The 22450-nt window shown below is 37.0% G+C and overlaps 1 protein-coding gene across 2 annotated transcripts in view; it reads left to right on the forward strand.

The window, feature by feature from the left end:
* Positions 1-22450, forward strand: part of LRP6 (LDL receptor related protein 6) — a 169520-nt gene that overhangs the window by 114484 nt on the left and 32586 nt on the right. For both annotated transcript variants that reach the window (XM_045073353.1, XM_045073354.1), the window contains exons 11-16: positions 935-1119; positions 1993-2319; positions 9526-9728; positions 11760-11971; positions 12921-13111; positions 22227-22436. In XM_045073353.1, coding sequence (XP_044929288.1) covers positions 935-1119; positions 1993-2319; positions 9526-9728; positions 11760-11971; positions 12921-13111; positions 22227-22436 — 1328 coding nt within the window. The remainder of the gene's footprint in view (positions 1-934; positions 1120-1992; positions 2320-9525; positions 9729-11759; positions 11972-12920; positions 13112-22226; positions 22437-22450) is intronic.

Genomic DNA, 22450 nt, shown 5'->3' on the forward strand with positions numbered 1-22450 from the left:
TGTGTGTCTTCAGGTATTTGCTGAGAGTTGGCATGTGCTTTCCTAGTCCCAGTGTTCAGAATGTCTCAGAACTAGCACCTTACCAGTTTACTTGAAAAAGCATTTAGCTAAGCATTAGATTCTAGTTCTCGCTCTGCCACGTGACTGAGTTGAAGAAATTAGATCATTCACATTTCTTTTATTGCTTTAGCCTCTTTACATCTGTAAAAAGTCTATACTGTGGGGGCTATTGTAAGGTCAATGTGAAAAACTTGACAAAATAAAATAAAAGCAAGAGAATGTTCTAAAATTTCACAGGGATTATAGTAGTAGTGTCACTGCCCACCTGACGCAATAGAAGGTCACTCATTGCTCTTACATCTATAGTATGTTCCTTTGTACTGCGTGACCAAATACATTTCAAACTTTGCTTTTTAATTTCATTTAAAGACTATTAATTTTTACCTCCGGTGTACTACTGCAACTTGTTTTTGGGGAGAGTTGATTATGCAAGTCGAAAAACAAGTCTAAAAATTTAAAACTCAAATTACTTCTGTTCAGAAATATATAAAAAGAGATAAAAATATTTTATTTAGAAGTGAATCAGATTCTGAGACCAGAGCTTTAATTTATTGGTATCTTCTTGAATATTAGTTTTATAGATGCAAAAGCTGCAGTAAGGAAATCATTGGTTTATTTTCAGTTTCTGGGTTTTGGATGGAACAAATTCATTGGAAAGACTAAAAGAAAGCTGACTCACTTCCTTTTTAGGATATGAGAAAAAATATTTAGTTGAGGTTGCCAAAATAATTGAAAAAATTGTAACCATGATTTTGTTTTATCAAATTCTTTGATTGAATGCGTATTTTCCTTATTTAGTTACTGTGTGCAAATATGGCCCTTTCTCCCAAATAACCAAAAGTGAACTGTTAAATATCTATTGTTTTGGATTTAGATTTATGTATTGGACTGAATGGGGTGGAAAACCTAAGATAGACCGAGCTGCCATGGATGGAAGTGAACGTACTACATTAGTTCCAAATGTGGGCCGGGCAAATGGCCTAACTATTGATTATGCTAAAAGGAGGCTTTATTGGACAGACTTGGACACCAACTTAATAGAATCTTCAAATATGCTCGGTAAGCTTTACTTCTTTTTATTCAGACAGATCGTATGTTATTCTTCCTATGCAGAAATCTGTGGCTGCTTTTTACCATTGGTTAGGTACTATTAATAGAACTTCATATGAATGTCTAGATTCTTCCTCTCTCTGGCATTGTATCCTGTTTATTATTATTAATAGTGGGCCAGGTACTTGGGTTCACATCTCTTTATTTTGTGGAAATTTCATTATTGTTGGGCTTGTAATGGAATATATAACTCCTTAGATATTCCTGAAGTGACTTTTTGTACTAGTAAAATACAGTATATTCATTTCCATCTTTTTATTGAAGGAAGAAGAAAAGTTCAACTTATAGACCACTATGGAGAGAAAATAAGACTGCAGTCAAAACAGACCATTTGTAGGAGTTTAAACAAACTCATTGATTTATAGCAAGAATATAAGTTTGAGGCATGGGGTCAGACTGCAGATGGATTGATTTCAGTGGACCAGTCTGGTTTTAAAATTGCTTTTAAATAAATTGAGATAAATAAAATCCTATTTTAAATTGCTTACAAATGTCAGGGTGCCTGGGTGGCTCAGTGGGTTAAAGCCTCTGCCTTTGGCTCAGGTCGTGATCTCAGGGTTCTGGGATCAAGCCCCGCATTGGGCTCTCTGCTCACAGCAGGGAGCCTGCTTCCCTTCCTCTCTCTCTGCCTGCCTCTCTGCCTACTTGTGATCTCTGTCAAATAAATAAATAACATCTTTTAAAAAAATATTAAAAAAAAATAAATTGCTTACAGATGTTATATTTTATATGTTACAGTCCTTTTTTTTTTGACCAATAAGACTTACACTCTCACGTTTCATACCTCTGCTTCTCTCCTGTCTGCTGCCTTTCTGAAAATAGGACTTAACCGTGAAGTTATAGCAGATGACTTGCCTCATCCTTTTGGCTTAACTCAGTACCAAGATTACATCTACTGGACGGACTGGAGCCGACGCAGCATTGAACGTGCCAACAAAACCAGTGGCCAAAACCGCACCATCATTCAGGGCCATTTGGATTATGTGATGGACATCCTCGTCTTTCACTCCTCTCGGCAGGCAGGGTGGAACGAGTGTGCTTCCAGCAATGGGCACTGCTCCCACCTCTGCTTAGCTGTGCCAGTTGGAGGTTTTGTTTGTGGATGCCCTGCCCACTACTCTCTCAACGCTGACAATAGGACTTGTAGTGGTAAGCTGTGTTTCCCCGTAAAGCAAACTAGAATTCAAGGAGAAAGGAGGATTTTGAAAACACTGTGTCGTTCATGTTCTTTCTAGAGTAAAAAGTAGTTGAAGTCCAGAGTTGATTATTTAACAAAAGAGAAAGACTAAAGATGGTAAAATGCAAGTTTTTGTAACTTACTATTTGAGGATATCTAATTGCTGTTACTTTTGAGCATTAAATATTTAGTGCACAATTGCATAGCTTCATTGAGAAAGATAGTCACACATGCATTACTCTACATAATTTATATTCATTCATTTTTATAAAGGAAGAGCAGTAAAGACAGTACAACAAGGAGAATCTTCAAAATACAACCTCCTTGTCCTTTGAAGTTCATAAAATAGACGAAAGGTAAAAAATTTAAGTGTGTAAGAGTCCGTGGAAAATGCATATGAGTAAATTTAGCCTGGTATGAAACAGATGTAAATATATGGGAATTAGCACATGCTGTGAACGTAGTGGGTGTTCAATTCCAGTTGATGACCAGATGACCAGATCTCCTCATCCAGTCACGAATCCATATTTTTTTTGGCTGCAGTATCTTCTGATATATAAACATTAGCAATAATATTACATATTACATATTAAACACACATAATCACACACACACTTTGCTAAGAACAGCAAAACACAGTGTGTAATAAACATTTTTGGCTTAGGGAAACCTGGTTTCTGACTCAAGTATATGTGCTGCCCATGTCTTGATGGATAGACAAGAAGTAAGTGGTAGATATGATAAAGAAATAGAGAATTCAATCAGAAAGAGTAAATTCATGGCAGAGAATTGTAGGAAATGGTTCACTAGGGTAAGTGGTAACAGAACTGCTATAGGATATTAGATTAACTATTAATTATTCAATTAGTAATATATAACAACATATAAATATACAGATAACATATAACAAAGTAAAAATATATATCATATAAATATATAAACATTTAAATATAACATATATTATATAATTATAGTAGATAAAGTAACAAATAATAGCATGATATAAAATAACTATTAACTATTCAATTAACTATTGAAATTATTTTGTGCCTTGAAGTATAAGAAGTCACATAGGAAAGGATTTAGTGTGTTCTGACACAAGGCTTCGGGTGTGAAAAAGGAAGACTATAAATTTATGTTCAATGATTTGGAGTCTTTGCTATGTATTAGTTTTGTGTTCTACTAAAGCAAGTCACACAATTTTTTTTTATGTGTGCAGTGTTAGGGCTGGGCTGAGAGAGAGAAGCAGACTCCCTGCTGAGCAGGAGCCTGAGGCAGGGCTCCATCCCAGGACCCTGAGCTGAAGGCAGATACTTAACCAACTGAGCCATCCAAGTGCCCCAAGCCATGAATTTTTTAAGCCTTAAATTTCCCATTTGTAAATGGGAATAATAATAACTACTGTGTAAGGTTGCTGTGAAAATTAAGATACAACATGATTTAATTGTATTTAAAGAGAAAAGGCATGGTAGCTGGGAAGTGAACTAGACTGGTGTGGTAATCAGGTAGATTTGCTTGGGATGGTAACGGTGATGATGGAGAGAAGCTGCAGATTAAAGGTCTGTTCTGAAGCTAGAGTGAACAGAACTTGTTAATGGATTGGATGTGAGGAAGAAGAGGATGGAGGGAGCAAGGATGACTTAAATTTTTGGTTTGAATAGTTAAGTTGATAGGAGATTAGAAGACTAGAGAGGAAGACTAATTAAAAAGTTCAGTTTTTGGCATGTTTGTATTGATTTTCCTATGGGACATTGAAATAGATACATTAATTATATAGTTGAATAGAAGAGGGGAGACATGAGGGTGGAGATAATAGATTTTGGAATTGCTAGCATGTATTTAAAATGGGTAAGATTACTTAGGGGAGAAGGTTTAGAGCTGGGGTCCGCAAACTTGCTGTAAAGGGCCAGAGAGTAAATATTTAGGCTTTGTGAATCATACAGTTTGTCACATCTGTTCAACTCTGTCCACTGTAGCATGAAAGCAGCCATTATCAAGATATTTCTAAATTATGTCTGAATTCTGATAAGCTTTATTCCAAAAAAGGCAGTAGGCCAAGATATAGCTGTGAGCCATAGTTTGCCAACTCCGGGTGTAGAGACAGGAAAGGATCTGGTAACCTAAGGAACTTTGAGGAAAGAAAGCACAGCAAAAGAGGTAGAAGGAAAAGCAGGCACCAGAAATAGGATTACTCCCAAAAAGAACTGTTGAATGCTGCTAAGAGGTTGAGTTAGGTGAAGCCTAATCTACTGGATTTTTTAATAAGGTGGTTATTAGTAACTCTAAAGAGAGTAATTGCAGGGAAGTAGTGGTGAAAGATTAGAGTTGGTCAAAATGTGAAAGGAGAAAGGGGAAGGAAGGTAGTATCTTTTTCAAGAAGTTTGACTTTGAATGGAAGGAGAAAATAGAGGTAATGACTGATGGAGGATGGAGACAAGGGGAATGTGGAAAGACTTTTTGAGATCATTATTTTAGCTGCTTATATCTGTGCATAATAGTTGGTGAGTAAAGGCCATGAGAAATCAGTGCTGGGAGTCCCTAATATCCGTCTCTCTTTGGTTACCTTTTGGTGATAGATCTTTAGTGTTTCACGAGGCTTTCTGTTGTGTGCTCTTTCTATAATGAGTACTATTTAATGTTTGTGTAGAGATATATTAGATTCCAAGACAGATTATGAGAGAATTTTAACACAAAGTACTTGCCATCAGAATGTTTTCCAGCATTGTGTGTGATTTATTCCTTGACCTGTGTTTCTTTCTTTCTTTCTTTTTTAAGATTTTATTTATTTATTTGAGAAAGTGAGAAAATAGACAGTGGGAAGGAGCAGAGGGAGAGGGAGACCTGCTGAGCAAGGAACCTGATGCAGGGTTCAGTCCTAGGATCCTGGGATCATGACCTGAGCCGAAGGCAGACGCTTAACCAAGCCACCCCTGACCTGCACCCCTGACCTGTGTTTCAAAAGTGAAATCAGATTGTGTTGTTTCTCTGCTCAAAGCCTTGCAATGACTCCCCATTTCACACGAAATAAAAACCTACTTCTTATAACGGCCTACAGGTTCCTACATGTTCCATACCCTACACTTTGCATCCCTCCCCTTTTGCTTCTCTAACCTCAGCTTCTACTCTTTTCTCCCTTGTTCTCCTCATGACAACCACACTAGCCTTTTTGTTACTTTCAGATATGCCAGTTACTTCTGCCTTAGGACTGTTGTACTGCTTCTTGCTCTTTGAAATGTTTTTCCTGCAAATATTTTCATGGATATACTTCACCTCCAAGTCTTTGCTTAATTGTGACCTATACAGTGAGACCTGGTCTACCTTATTTAAACCAAATCATCCTTTCATCCTTTCTAGCATTGCCAGTGTTCTTTACCTGTACTTTTTCTTTTTTCTGTAACACTTACCACTCTTTTATATCCTATACAATTTATATACTCTAATATTTATATACTATAACTTCTTTATTATGTTAATTGCTTTTGTCTGTCTACTGGAATATAAACTCCTTGAAGCAGCATTTTTTGTTTTGTTTTGTGTTTTCACTGATATATCTTAGGTGCCTACAACAGTGCTTGGTAAATAGTAATGATTCAAGAAATCATGTTAAATAAAAGGATGAAGAAGCAGTACAGACAGGACTTGGAAAAATACATGTGCTCTTTAATTCAACAGCTATGTGACCTTGGGGAAAAGCTTAACATTTCTGAGTTTGCTTACCTAAAAATGGAGGTGATAATTTTGGGGATTAACATCTAGAATGATGAGTGATATGTTGGAGGTCCTAAATAAATAAATGTTTGTTTCTTTTCCTTCCCAATTTTCTAGAACAATTTTATTCTTTTACCTTCAGAATTATGGCTACAGGGCTTTCCATAGTTATTGTCATCTAATGTATATTTATTTATGTGTTTATTCCTTTATTCTTTCAATGAATATTTATTGAATGTCTGCTACATAATGGGCATCATTTGAGCCAGTGGAAAATGTAGCAGTGGATGAAATAGACATCACTCTCTACCCTCATGGAGCTTCTATTTTAGTGGAACAGATATTGAACCCAATAAGTAAAATTATATCACGGGTTAGGAGATAAATGTTATGGAGAAGTATTAAGAGCAAGAAAGGGTGAGGAAGATTGCAACATTAAATATGATGATCAGAGAAATCGTTACTGATAAAGTGACATTATGTCAAGAACTGAGAGAGATAAGGAAATGAGCGAGGTGGATAGCTGGGAGAAGACCTATTAAGTAAAGGGGATAGCAAATGGGAAGGCCTAAGGAGGGAGAATGGCATATCAGAGGAACACCTAGGAGGCCAGTGGGTAAAGAGATTAAGTCACAGAGGAAACAGGAAGCCAAATTGTGGAATCCCTTGTTTATTACCAAGGTGCCAGGTCTCTGTGGCACCTTTGTGCAAGTTAAGGAAAGGTGTTTGCTTCGGGCAGCCATGCCCAAAGGTGCATGGCTTGGTTAATGACATGTGAACTGGATGTTGGTCCATACTCAGTGCCCTTGGCATAGTGCACAAATGGCCCATCACATGCAATGGACTTGGCCTTGTAGTTTATGAAGGTCTTACACAAGAGTGTCGCCTCCCTTTAAGCTGCAGGTGAACAGTTGTACCTTCAGAAGAGAGCTGAAAACCTCCCTCCTATGTAACACCTCATCTTTCAACTTGTGTAGCTGTCTTCATTGTGGAAATGCAAGACTCAGCCTGGATGACAATTTTTAAAGTACCAATTTGCAGAAGTTAATTGGGTTAGAGATTACATAAATTAAGATGGATTTAGATTTATAAAATTGCATATTCTTTTTTACTTTAAGCACTGAATGACTGAATCAAGTCTTCATTGAAGTAAGTCAGAACATTAGCTTCCTCTTAGAAATACTGAGCCAACTAATGTTGTTAATGCCATCCACAGACTTCTTGAAACAAGCATTTAGGGGACCTGGGTGGCTCAGTCTGTTAACCATCTGCCCTTGGCTCAGATCATGATCCCAGTGTCCTGGGATTGAGCCCTGCATCAGGCCACACACAGAGCAAGGAGCCTGCTTTTTCCTCTCCCTCTGCCTGCTGCTCCCCCTCTCCCTCTGCCTGCTTTTCCCTCTCCCTCTGCCCCCTACTTATGTATGCTCTCTCTCTGTCAAATAAATAAAATCTTGAAAAAAAAAAAAAAAAAACAAGCATTTCTTTGGAGCCATATTTGGCTTTATCTTATTCTACATTTCTAGAACACCAAACTATGGAATCTAATTGAAGGTTAAAACTGACTCAAACCTCCCAAAAACCAAAAAGCCCACTAAAACTGTAGGAGCCAAATAAAAATTTGATTAATTGTTTTCCAGGCAGGAGAAGTTGGCAACTAAAACTCTTTAGTCTAAGCTTCATTGTATGTCTTAGTGTAAGTGGTGATTATTCTGTTAGAAACTTACTGTTTAGAGCCCCTCCCCTTTTTTTCTTGACTTACAAGAAAGTAATACTGCCAAAAAAATAATTCTTTAAAAAAAAAAAAGATAGCTACTCTGTTGTGACATGTATTCTTACTACTTAAGGCATGGGTTCAACTAAAACTGCTAAAAGTTGTAAGTCAGTATGTGATGGAGTCAACTCCAGATAATGAAGGATTCCACTGGAATCATTGGAATACTTTCTGATCTTCTAAGCTGGATATGGGCTTTTAGCCAGTGAAGTACTTATATAAAGCAGGATTTCTATGTTGTGAATGTAACATTGTGTGTCAATGATGCTTCACTTAAAAAATAAAAAAAAAAATTCAGTGTTGTGAGTACCAAGTTTCTTTATGAATACCAGTGAGTTTCTTTGGGATTGAAGCCAATGTACATTTGGGTATAAATGTAAAGTAAACCAGGGAAGGACACATAATGGAGTTGTGAAGAATGGGGCTTAGGAAGAAATAAAGCAAGGAGTTCTGGATCGCCCATTTATGTTTGTATCCATGAGAAGGACAAAATTCTACTGGATTTAGGTGATGACTGGATACCAAGAGAATAGAGTGTAATTATGGAATTTTTATATATTATGTTTTAATGAAGATGTTCAAAATGCTAGTAGACTTTGAAGTTGTCGGAAGCACTGTCAAGTGCTGTTGTTTTCTAGATATTTGCCTGCATTAAAGATAATTACATAGTAGTAATCAGTGGCTTACTCCCCAGGAAAGGGAAATTTAGTCTGTGTTGCATTTCCCCATTTCATAAGTTTAGGATATCATCTTAGCATCAGAACAGAATATTTTTTAGTGAAAATATAAATACAAGGTTTTTTTTAATGAGGATCGGAGCTAATGAGTATAACGCATTTGTTTTTACTAGTTCTGTGTGTGTCTGTGTGTATGTGTGAGAGAAAACGAGAAGGAAGGATGGAAAGGGGAGGAGAGAGAGATTTTTACTGGCTCTCTGTCCTTACAGTTATCATATATACACAATGCAAAATAAAACCTGTATCTGTAGTCCATGAGGGTTTGTTTAATTTCTGTTAATACCAACTTTATTACTGCTACTGCTCGATAATAATGAGCAATAATTATTTTACTCTACATTTATATAATTTTTCATTGAGGTATAATTGACATAATGCATTACAATTTTTAAAGTATCTTTATATATGTTGTAAAATTCTTAGAGCAACTTAATGAGCAGGATGAGATCATTATAACCTTATTTTAGAGTTGAACAAACTTTGACCTAAAGAGGTTCATTGACTTACTTATGATCAAGTGACTAAATAGTAAGACAGCTGAGACTAAAACCAGTCGTGAAGCTTTTGCTTTGACCTATGGAAGCTATTTTCCTGCCACCCACAAGAATAGGTTACGGAAGAGTAGGATTATTCATTTGGTGGACAAGGAGAATTTTTATATCATTATCAAATGCTTCTTGAAATTGAGTCTCCTTTTATACCACTGTGGACAAGATGGAACAAAATGGGCTAGCAGCGTGTCACTGAATAAATTCATAACTGGTTTGGTTGCATAGTGCTGATTAGTGTCACCTTGAGGAGAGTTTCTGGGAACATTCCAAAGGGTTTTGTTCTCAGCCCTACTTCCTTAGCATCTGTGTTTGTTTTGTATGAAATACAGGCAACAAGTTAATCAAACACTTGGGTGATACAAGACTTAGAGTAATTGTGTTTCAAATTTGCTCTTGTCCTTCTTTAAGCTCCAACTACTTTCCTGCTCTTCAGTCAAAAGAGTGCTATCAACCGCATGGTGATTGATGAGCAGCAGAGCCCTGACATCATCCTTCCTATCCACAGCCTTCGCAATGTCCGGGCCATAGACTATGACCCACTGGACAAGCAACTCTATTGGATTGACTCACGACAAAACATGATCCGAAAAGCACAAGAAGATGGCAGCCAGGTAATTCAGGGCTCAGTTAAAAATCTGTTTTTGTTTTTTTTTTCCTGGTAGTTGGAGTAACCAACCATCCTGTTTTACTTAATTCTTGAGAGAGAAAGAGAATGTGTGTGTGTGTCTGTGAGAGAGAGAGAGAGGGAAAGAGGAGAAGGGGGGGGGACTTCGAATTCTGGACCTAGCAGCTTTTTTCCTTCCTAATGATCTTTGAATAAACAATTGATGATTCCATTGGATTAAAATTTGTACAAGGAAGGTGCCTGGGTGGCTCAGTTGGGTAGTCGACTCCTCCGGCTCAGGTCATGATCCCGGAGTTCCGTGATGGAGTCCCACATTGGTCTCCCAACTCTGCGGGGAGTCAGCTTCTCCCTCTGACCTTCTCCCCTCTCATGCTCTCTCTCTCTCTCAAATAAATAAATTTTTAAAAAATTATACAAGGAAAATTTATGCTCATATGTTGGGAATGACTTTGTCGCTGCCACTCATATCTGTTTTTGTATTTTTTTCCATTATGGCTCCATTTACATGGAATGTTAGAAGCTTTTAAATCAAATAGACCTTGATTTTTTAAAGATTTATTTACTTATTTGAGAGAGAGAATCCTCAAGCAGACTCCCTGCTGAGTATGGAACTGGCTATGAACATGACCTAAACTGAAAGCAAGAGTAGGCTGCTTAACTGACTGAGTTACCCAGGAACCCCTTTTATGAACTTTTTAGCTGAAAACTATGCAAAGCTCATAGTCCACTATCTGTTACATAGTAGGTGGGGACGCAGTAAATAACAGTTCTATTATTATTAACTATTTTTAAAACGTTCAGAGGATAGGAAACTTATCAGTAAAATTAAAAACATCTAGGATATGTTATCACTAACCTAATGAGATGGAGGGGCTATTATATGGTGACTGTGGGATGGGGATGAAAATGCTATTAACAAATCTTGTCTATGTTTACACACCAGTCACAGTTTGCATGCTGTTTTCCATATTACATGACTTTCTGTGGCTAAGCAGTTTTAAACTGGGATTGCCATAAATAATTATTAGTCTTCCTTATAGCAGTGATGATGGATTTTGAGTGTATCAAACTTTGGGGAAATTGGATTACTAACTTTTGATATGTCTACTATTTCAGAAAAAAATAGCAAGGAGATAATTATTTAGGGGCTGTTGAGGGGTTGTTGAGGGGGTACAGTTATAGGGGTGTATTACAGATGCACCTTATACTACATAGGCCAGGGCTAACAGGCTAAGTAGTAGATAGAAATTATATTATTGCTGTTATTATACAGCCGAGGACAGAAGATAAATGAGATAGCTTCATTAAGGAATATGTTACCACAGAGTTGCCAAGTGAAGGAAGTGTCATTTATTTGGGTAGAACAGATGAACTGAACATCTCTAACTACTTTGTTAAAAAAATTTTTTTTTCGGTGGTTTGAGGATTGGAGAAAGACATGACTGGTAGGTGTGGTTTGTAGCCCTAATTACTATTGTCTCTGTAAGCAATTTCTCCCCTTCAGCACTGTTGACATTTTTTAGGCTGTATAAATAGGTCTTTGTTGTGGAGGGATGATCTGTACATTGTAAGCTGTTTAGTAGCGTCCCTGATCTCTATCCACTAGATGCCAGTTACATCTCCATAGGTCTAGCAGTCCAGAATGTCTCCATACCATGCCAAGTGCCCCAAGTTAAGAACCACTGCTTTAGTGGTATTTCTGAGGAGTGGTTCTAGCTGAGACAGCTGCCACCTCCTCACTCTAATCAATGCACTGTCAGGTCCCTAGAACAATTTATATGGCCTCCGCTCTCTCCTCTGCCCCAGGTCATAGTAACCAAAGGGAACATTTGAAATGCATGGTAACAAGGAGGCACATTATCCATAAAAAAAATGTATTAGTAAGGAATGTCTGGTGAGACTTGAGCATTCCTTCTCAAGTTTGTAACCACATATGTGTAAGCATTGTGAGTGATCACCTCAGGGCTCTTTGGCTTGGAGTCTAATTTTCTGTGTGTATGTGTTTTTCTTTCCCCAGGGCTTTACTGTGGTTGTGAGCTCAGTTCCAAATCAGAACCTAGAAATACAACCCTATGACCTCAGCATTGACATTTATAGCCGCTACATTTACTGGACTTGTGAGGCCACCAATGTCATTAACGTAACAAGATTAGATGGGAGATCAATTGGAGTGGTACTAAAAGGCGAGCAAGACAGACCTCGAGCCATTGTGGTGAACCCGGAGAAGGGGTATGTTACTGAAGTTGCATTCAGATATCTTGGTGTCTGAGACCCTCATCAGCCTTCCTTTTCAGCTCATGTGTTCTTTACTGATTTTACTGCCTAGAATTTCTTTCCTTAGTCACTGTTGCTATAGTTCTAATTTCTAACTGTACCTTCAGGATGATTGGAACCTCAACATCCTGTACGAAGTTTTCCTTGATCTATCTGACCCCAGCCAGATGTGATTTTCCCCTCTCCCAAGTATCCAGCCCTCTATCTGTGCCTCTCTAGTTATTTTTAGTACTCTACCTTACACTCAATTGTTTTTCAGGTTATATTTTCTACTGTAAGTTCCTTTATGACAAGAACCAATACATTTTCTTCACTCAATACAGAGCTTTACATTTAGACTCATTTGCACCTGAATGAATAAGGAATTCATCAGGGGAACTAGCTTATTTCAGAAGAGAGGAAAGAGATGAGCTCTAGAAGTTAAATATGAGAAATAATTCATGTATGACTTAGTTTTAGTTATGAAATAGACTAATTGGAGAAGGAATTTAAAATTTGGTGTTCAGGTCTTCCTGGTTAACTGTTCTTTTATTTCTTTTATTTTATTTATATATTGTAATATTCCAAAAGCATAAGTATGCCTGTGTCTATTACTTCATTTTATTTTTAAGAATCTTTACATCCAGCGTGGGGCTTGAACTCGAAACCATGGGATCAAGAGTTATCTATCCACTGAACAAGCCAGGCACCTCTATCACTACATTTTAATCCGTGAAAATTAGCTCCCTAAGAACTTTTATGTACCCTGTGTTACTATTACTGAAAATAATTAAGGTATCCCATAGCCTTAAAAATATATATTTTAAAACTTTTAAAAACAAGATTTAAAAATATTCTCCTTTTATCTTAAGAATGTTCTCATTTTGCACGGTTTCTTTGCTGACCTGTTTCCTTCTCTCTTCAGGTATATGTATTTTACCAATCTTCAGGAAAGGTCTCCCAAAATTGAACGGGCTGCTTTGGATGGAACAGAACGGGAGGTCCTCTTTTTCAGTGGCTTAAGTAAACCAATTGCATTAGCCCTTGATAGCAGATTGGGCAAGCTCTTTTGGGCAGATTCAGATCTCCGGCGAATTGAAAGCAGTGATCTCTCAGGTACCCAAGAAGTGTTTTTCTTATTTTAATTTGAGTTATTGAGATGATTCGTTAAACATGTATTTTTCTTCCATCCTATTCATTTTATGCACATTTCTTTACAGTTCTATTTACTAAAGGGTAATTAGCATCATGTTGGTTGGGAAGTACTTTTTCTTCAACTGTCAACATGATTAGTTCCTCTGTTATCTAATAATTTCCTAATTTTCTTGATTTGGGCTCTGTAAATAATATATTTCTAATGCATCACTTCTCCCTTCCTAATTTTTATGTTCTTGTCTTCTCTGGCCTAGGGTCTAGCCTATGAAATCTCCTCCCTGCTGATTTTCCCCCCTTGAAAGTTTATACACTGTTCCTAAATTTTTTGAAGCATGGTTTCTAATCATGTCACTGCTACTAAAAAAATCTTCAGGATAGTCTCAGAACCTGAAGAAAAAGTCTAGTTGGATACTTAATTTGGTATTCGCCTTTCACAAACCCATCGTCAAACTCAAATAATCTTACCATTGCTGGTGTTGTAACCAAATTAAATCATTTTTTGGTTCTTCACATGTACTTTTACTTTTTTTTTTTTTTTTTTTTAAAGAGAGAGATCACAAGTAGGCAGAGAGGCAGGCAGAGGGAGAAGGGGAAGCAGGCTCCCTGCTGAGCAGAGAGCCTGATGTGGGGCTCGATCCCAGGACCCTGAGATCATGACCTGAGCCAAAGGCAGAGGCTTAACCCACTGAGCCACCCAGGTGCCCCTAAAGATTTTATTTGGGAGAGGGAGTGAGTGAATGAGTGAGAGAGAAGGAGCAGGGTGAGTTGCCAAGGGAGAGGGAGAAGCAGACTTCCCCTGAGCAGGATGATGTGGGCCTCCATCCCAGGGCCCTGGGATCATGACCCAAGCCAAAGACAGATGCTTAACAGATAGAGCCACCCCGGTGCCCCAAGTTTTGTTTAAAATTTAAATTAACTTTATATATGTCTGCACACACACTATATTTGATGACAGCTTGCTCTCTAAAAATATTTATACTGTGTATACACATGTGTATGTGTACATTCATACCAATAGGTATACATACTATTAAAAAACATACGAGTCTTTCTCTGATTGACTTATTTCATTAAGCATAATACCCTCTAGTTCCATTCAGGTCATCGCAAATGACAAGATTTCATTTCTTTTGATGGCTGCATAGTATTCCATCATGTATATATACACACCACATCTTCTTTGTCCATTCATCTGTTGATGGACATCTAGGTTCTATCCACAGTTTGGCTATTGTGGACATTACTGCTATAAACATTCGGGTGCACATGCCTCTTCAGATCACTACATTTGTATCTTTAGGGTAAGTACCCAGTAGTGCAGTTGCCAGGTCATAGGGTACCTCTATTTTCAACTTTTTGAGGAACCTCCATGCGGTTTTCCAGAGTGGTTGCACCAGCTTGCATTCCCACCAACAGTATAGGAGGGTTCCCCTTTTTCCGCATCCTTGCCAGCATCTGTCATTTCCTGACTTGTTAATTTTAGCTATTCTGACTAGCGTGAGGTGCCATCTCATTGTGATTTTGATTTGTATTTCCCTGATGCCGAGTGATATGGAGCACTTTTTCCTGTGTCTGTTGGCCATCTGGATGTCTTCTTTGCAGAAATGTCTGTTCATGTCTTCTGCCCATTTCTTGACTGGATTATTTGTTCTTTGGGTATTGAGATTGATAAGTTCTTTATAGATTTTGGATACTAGCCATTTATCTGATAGGTTGTTTGCAAATATCTTCATGAGGGGGTAGGGAAAGGGTGGCGGGGTTATGGACATTAGGGAAGGTATGTGCTATGAAGTATGTAACCTGGTGATTCACAGACCTGTACCCCTGGGGCTAATAATACATTATATGTTAATTAAAAAAAAAAGAAAGAAAGATACGAATGTATATGTTTGTATGTTCCTCAAGGAATAAGCAAGCAGATATATCTTGAGAAAGGACTGGAAGGCTAGCATACTAATCTGTTAAGAGTATTTATTTCTGTATCATTTGAATTTTTATGTTGAATACATTTGTTATTTTTCTAAAACCTAGAAAATACTCGATCTTTTCAGATTTAGGTGCCTCCTTCCATTATGCCTTTTCTAATTGTGGTCATGCACACATTTATGTACACATACCTCACACCGTATATTCTTTCCCTCATCGGATCACTTGTATCTCATATGTCACCTCTAATTTGAATAATAGTTATTTATGTCAGTGTTTTAACTCTTTTTAGTCTTGAGGGTGGGGTTTTTTCTCCTTCTTTCCTTCCCTCTCTTTGCATTTGTGATGTTTACTTTTCATTTTTAAAAGCAATGTCCATTAAAAACAGCTTAGAAAAGAAAAAGAAGAAAAAATCCAAAACACTATTATTAGTAACACTTAGTAACACTTTAACTTCCTTTTCTTTTTTTTAAAATTTATTTATTTGACAGAGAGAGAGAAAAATAGGTGGGGGGTGGGGGGAAGCGGGCTCTCTGCTGAGCAGAGAGCCTGATGCGAGGCTGGATCCCCAGGACCTTGGAATCATGACCTGAGCTGAAGGCAGAGGCTTAACCCACTGAGCCACCCAGGTTCCCCAAACTTCCATTTTTTTTAGTGCATTTCTTTTTTCCCACCCTTAATTATGAAATGGTTCCAACATACAGAAATTATAAAGTTCCTGCCATCCAACTTTGTTAAATCTAGAGTTTGGGGCCATATTTGCTTCCCTTCCTCCTTCTCTTACTTGAGATGAAACATTAGAATTTTGAAGCCCTTACATATCCCTTCCCAATTCTTTTCTCCTCCCTCTTTTCCCTGAGATAACTTTTGATGTTTTTCATGGCCATGCATATTTTGTATTCTGTGTGTGTTTTTTACCATACCTACACACATATGCATTTGAACATTTTTTTTGTTTTTAAACTTAATATAATATTCCATGTATCCCTTTGATCTATAATTCTGTTCACTTATTTTCATCACTAAATAGTACTTCATTGTATGAATCATTCTACACTTTATTCTGTCTGTCTAAACTGCTATTCCCAGCATTTTGGCATTAAAAGCAGTGTTTTAATGAGTATTCTTATGCAGTTATTTGAACATTTCTCTGTGGCCCTAAACCTTGTAGTAGTATTGCTCTGTAATGTGCTATGTATACATTCATGTTGAGCAGATACGTCCAGGTTGCTGTTCAGTGATTATATCAATTTAATCCCCCCCACCAGAAGTATATGAGTTGTCCCTCTCATATTTGATATTGTTAGACTCCTAAATTTTTACCAGTCCAATAGTTTAAAAAGTATATCTTATTAATAAAATTTGTACTTCTGTTTGATATTAATTTATTAGTTATTCTTATTTCTTCCGCGAATTGCTATATTGCCCATTTTTCTACTACTGATTTTTAAAAATTCTTTATCTGACTGTTTATCCATTATCAAGTTACATATATATTGGAAGAGAATTGGCATGTTTAAGTAATTCAGTCTTTCATTCATGACTGTGGCGTATCCCTCCATTTTTTTAGGTCTTGTTTGATAATTTTTAGTATATCTTTACATTTTCCTCTGTAGAGAAGGAGAGATATTACATAAATCTTCTTCCAGTTTGTGATTTCCTTTTTCATTCTCCCAGTGGTATCTTTAGATGAAAAAATTCTTAATTTTAGTGCAGTATAGTTTACTAATTTTTCCCTTTAAGATTAGTACCTTTTATGCTCTATTTAAGAAATCTTTGCCTACTGCAAAGTCACAAAGATATTCTGTTGTGGTTTTTTTTTCCCCCGAAAATTTTTAACTTTTCTCATTGAGATGTATGATCCATTTGGAACTTTTTTGTGTGTATGTTGTGAGGTAGGGGTTAAAAAATTTTTTTTCCCCATATTACTATTTGATTTAACATCAGTTTTTGAGAAGATAATTCTTTCTCCACTGTTCTCTAACAACATCATCTTTGTTATAAATGAAGTGACTATATTTGTATGAGTTTGTTTTTGGAATCTAATGTTCCTTTGGTCACTTTGTCTTATGTGATATTTTATTGTCTTAATTGTTTATAATGTTATAACAAATTTCTCTGGCAGTGTTCATCTTTAATATTTCTTCAAGATAGCTATTTGTTGACCCTTTGTATTTCCATTTACATTCTAGAATCTGCCTCTGAGTTTCCACCAAAAAATTCCAAACCTAGTAGAATTTTTGACTGGGTTTGCTTTGAATTTATAGGTCAATTTAGAGAGAATTACTATTTTTTATATTAGTCTTCCAAATCATGAACATGGTATATACCTCCACTTATTCAGAACTTGAATTTCCCTCAGTGTTTTATAGTTTTCTGTATAGAGATCTTTCCCATTTTTCATTAGAGTTATTCCTTGGTATTTGAGGCGTTTGAATGTTAGTGGTAAAGAGTATTCTAAATATTTAATATTTCATTTTCTGATTGTGGCAGGAATAAAAAATAGTTACTTTTTTTTCTCTCATTCTGTTATTATGAGCTCATACCCAGGGACCTTGCTAAATTCAGTTATCTGTGATTTCTTTAAGATTTGAATATCATAGAACCATTTATCTACAAATTAATGAAGGTTTCTTTTTCCTTGTTGCGTTATTGTTCTGGCTAGGACCTCCAATACAATGTTGAATAGAATAATAGAATTTTGGGTTTTTTGGTTTTGTTTTATTTTTGTTTTTCTTAATTTGGGGGAAAGCATTCAGTACTTCATGATTAGGTATTATCTACTAAGGTTTTTCTGTAGATGACATTTTTATCAGATTAGGGAGGTTCCCTTCTGTTCCTAATTTGCATTGTAGAAAATGCTACATTTTCCTTTTTATATATTGCTGGATTTTGTTTAAATGTTTGTGTTTGTGTTCATGAGGATGAGTACCCTATAATTTTTCTTTCTTACAAAATTGGCATTTTGCCATCAAGGTTACATTAGCCTCATGAAAATAATTGTTTCCTCTTTTTCTGTTTTCTGAAAAAGGTTAGTATAATGTTGATAGTTGGGTTTTTTCCCCCTTCATTATATATTCACAAACAAACACTTTTATCATGGGCTCTCTTTCTACTTTATATTTCTAACCTCCCACGGAGCCTTACACATTGGATTGTATTTAGTACTTGTGTAGTTTATTGAATAAATGAACATGCTTTTTCATTGTTGACTCCAGAGTTTTATTTAAAACTGCCATTAAAATAGATCAGGTCCTTATCATGTTTGGGATCCTGCAGTGACACTGTTGACAGCTCTTTTTTCTCCAGGACCACTTGAAGCCATCCTCACACTACCATCAGCTAATCTTTTTTATTTACTCTTATTATTTTAGGTTTAATTTTAATTTTCATTGAAGTGATACATATAAATATTTGTGAAAATCAAATGCTTCTACTTAGTTTATAACAAGAAACAAGTCTTCTGTCCTACCTACTACTCTCAATTCCCATGCTGAGACATCTGCTTGTTATTTTTAAAATAACTTGCTTAAGGGGCGCCTGGGTGGCTCAGTGGATTAAGCCGCTGCCTTCGGCTCAGGTCATGATCTCAGTGTCCTGGGATCGAGCCCCGCATCGGGCCTTTGCTCAGCGGGAGCCTGCTTCTCTCTCTCTCTCTCTCTGCCTGACTCTCTGCCGACTTGTGATCTCTCTGTCAAATAAATAAATAAAATCTTTAAAAAAAAATAAAATAAAATAACTTGCTTAAAACAGCTATTTCTTGATTTCTCAATTTAAGACATCACAAGTTGACTTACCTTGATGGAAAATAAATATTTTATTGTCTTAAACTATATAGCCCCAAAATACTCATATGAACTCTCCTCCCATCCTCCCAGGATAGTTATATGTTTAAAAAATATTTTATTTATTTATTTGATGGAGAGAGAGAAAGAGAGAGAGAGAGTGAATGAGTGGGAACACAAGCAGCGGGGAGTGGGAGAGGCAGAAGCAGTTTTCCCACTGAGCAGGGAGCCTAACTCTGGGCATGATCCCAGGACTCCGGGATCATGAGCTGAGCTGAAGGCAGACGCTTAATGACTGAGCCACCCAAGGGTCCCTCATAATTTTTAAGTTCATACTTATTATTTATGGCTACGAAAATATTACCATTAGCATGTTTCTTTCTATAGCTCTTTTTCCCCAAGTTAATCTTGTCTAATATAAGTATTGTTTCAGTACCTATAGAATAGGTTCATTGAGCAGTCCATCCTTTTTCTTTTTAACTGAATGCATGCCTCTTGAATTTCTTTATCATTTGCTCCAGTGTGAATTTTCTTGCTTTTTAGGCCAACTTCTTTTCACTGTTAATTCTGGTAATGTACTTGCCAGTCTCCTTGGTGCTGAAACCTATTTACTCGATTCCATTTCTCTGGCTAATTTCTTTTTCTTGCTAGAACACATCCTCTGTTAGCTTCTTCTTCTTTTTTTTTTTTTTTTTTAAGATTTTATTTATTTATTTGACAGACAGAGATCACAAGCAGGCAGAGAGGCAGGCAGAAAGAGAGAGGGGGGGAAGCAGGCTCCCTGCTGGTCAGAGAGCCCAATGTGGAGCTTGATCCCATGACCCTGGGATCATGACCCAAGCCGAAGGTAGAGGCTTTAACCGACTGAGCCACCCAGGTGCCCCCTCTATTAGCTTCTTAAGGGAGTTTATAGGAGGTTAAAATATTTTGTATTTGTCTGAATTTTTTTTCCCCTCAGACTTGGTTGATAATTCAGATGTATATAGCATTCATGTTTTATAACTGTTTTCTCCCAGTTTTGAAGGCAGAGCTATCTCTGTTGTCTTCAAGCATCTCATGTTGTTGGGAAGTCTGATGTCATTGTGATTCTTGACTATTTTTATGTGATCCTTTATTTTCCCCTCCAGAAGCTTTTAATATCTTCTCTTTTTCCCAGATGTTGTAGAATTTAATGATAATGTGCCTTTGTGTGATCTCTCCCTGACTTCCCTCTTGGTCTCTTTCTTTCATTGAACTGGCAAGTCCTCTCTATCTGGAAATTTACATCTTGAGTTCTGGAAAGCTGGTTTTTGGGTGGGGGTTTCTTTTGTGTGTGTGTGTGTGTGTGTGTGTGTGTGTGTTTTAATGTTTCTTATGATCTGTTTTCTCATTCTGGAACTTCTACTCTGTTGTTGGATCTTGACTATAACTGTTTTTCTCACTCATTTCCCGTCTCTTTATCTTTTTGTTCTGCTTTCTGAGAGAGTTTTTCAAATTGTTTTTCCAAACTCTCCCCCCCCCCCCCCCGCCCAGGTATCATATTTTTAATTTCCAAGGACTCTTACGTTCTGTGGATGTCTTGCTCCCATCACAACAGCATGTTTTTTAGGGTTTTGTTGCTATTGATTTGGGGGTTTTTTCTGCTTTTAATTGCATCTGTTTTTCTAAATTTCTTTATTCTATTTATTCGTTTTGGACTTTGAATTTAAAAGTTGTTTTCCTTAAATATCTGGTGATCTTTAGTTGTCTATATTTAATAGTGAGGCATTAAAAATGCTGCCTTTCCCATTGCTGCTGCCTGTGAAGGAGTAGGAATCTTAAGGACACCTGGCTGTTTTCTAATGGGATTCCCAGGTGACACTGTCTGAAGTTTGTTTCTCTTGGAAACTTCAGGGGTTTTATTTGATTATTGTTGTTGTTGGTTTGTTTTTTCTATAGGGGTATAGGAAAGTCTTCTGTAGGAGGATAAAAGCTGGCTGCTAGAATTTGTGGAATCTAGTGGGAAAAGAGACAACTTATAATGGAGAGTCTCACCAATTAGAAAGTAGACTTTTAATCAATGCCCCTGTAAAATCCCATGTATGGCACCACCTCTTTGTCTTTGCCTGGTGTGTTAAAATCTAGTTCATCCTCTTTAGAAAGTATATGTTCGGTCTCCTGATAAAGGAAGGGAGGAGACCCAGGAGCTGAATAACTTCTTATACTTATTTTCAATCAGCCCTCTTCTCTCAGCCCCAACCATGTAACTCCTCCCTTTGTTTTGTTTTGAATTACCTGGTGCTCCCAGTTCCTGAGCTAATTGATTTTGTTGCTGGCTTCACGAACTGCAGGCTTTTAGTTTTCTATGGGCTGCTATGTCCCTGGTCTGCTCCAATTTCTGAATTTTGTATCATTTTGTGCTCTGCTTTTTTGTTTGTTTTTACGGGGTTTTACCTTAACTCTTTACTACAAATTTTAGGAGCCCAAGAAAATTTGTGTTTAACCCACCCTTGATCTGAATGTTGACTTAGGCAGTGACTTCTCATCTGGAGCATCTCCCCTTTTTTCTCCCTTTATCAAACTTAGCATTATGCTTGCCTCTTTCCTAGAACTTCCCCTGATATTTCTAAAATACAAACTAAGGCCCTTTTTTAATTAAATTCTCATTACTTAGGTAGCAGGAAAATGTTCTATAGCTATTTGAAGGACTATTATGGGGAGGAGGGGGAATGAATATATTTTTTTCTTTTTGAATGAGGGAGAAACTATGGGGATGGAGAGAGTGGGGCACAGATTTCAACACACTGTGTGAAAGAACTTCCATATAGTTCAACAGTAGAACAGTTGCCTGTTAAGATTTAACATCCCATGTCTGGGATGTTGTAGAAAGAATTCTTACTTTGTGGTGTGGTTTGAACCAGATAATCTTTGAATCAGTCATTTTTTCTGTGTTCTGAGTGGCCAGAAGGCGTGAGGGTGGAGTGGTTCTTCACAGAGGCCTCAGGTGTACTCAGCAATAGGGGAGGCCAAGAGCTCAGAGCTCTGGGCTCACCACCACTGCTTTATCCAAAGAAGTCCGTTTTTATCTGATTTATATGTTAAGGCTTTTCATAAAATGTAATTTGAAAAGTGGACTCTGCCTTTAAAAAAATTTTTGAAACACTCTGTGTTTTCTATGTTTCTTTGAACTAGAGTATTTACTATGTATTGGGCACTTACTTGCTTTTGTTTGTATTTAAATGTCTAGTCTGTTCTGTGGTATGTCTTATATCTTTTCAGAATGCGTTTTAATTTTTGTGGTAGATACCTTATATTTTCCATTTCAATACTTTCGGAATCAAAAGTAGTTGCTGAATGTTTGATTTGACCTACATGAATCATTTCTGTTGAATGTTCTCTTTTCCAAGGTGCCAACCGGATAGTATTAGAAGACTCCAATATCTTGCAGCCTGTGGGACTGACTGTGTTTGAAAACTGGCTATATTGGATTGATAAGCAGCAGCAAATGATTGAAAAAATTGACATGACAGGTCGAGAGGGTAGAACCAAAGTCCAGGCTCGAATTGCCCAGCTTAGTGACATTCATGCAGTGAAAGAGCTGAATCTTCAGGAATATAGTAAGTGCTGATGG

Source organism: Mustela putorius, unplaced genomic scaffold (assembly GCF_011764305.1).
Source record: "Mustela putorius furo isolate JIRA1106 unplaced genomic scaffold, ASM1176430v1.1 tig00537227_pilon_pilon_pilon, whole genome shotgun sequence".
Classification (NCBI taxonomy): domain Eukaryota; kingdom Metazoa; phylum Chordata; class Mammalia; order Carnivora; family Mustelidae; genus Mustela; species Mustela putorius.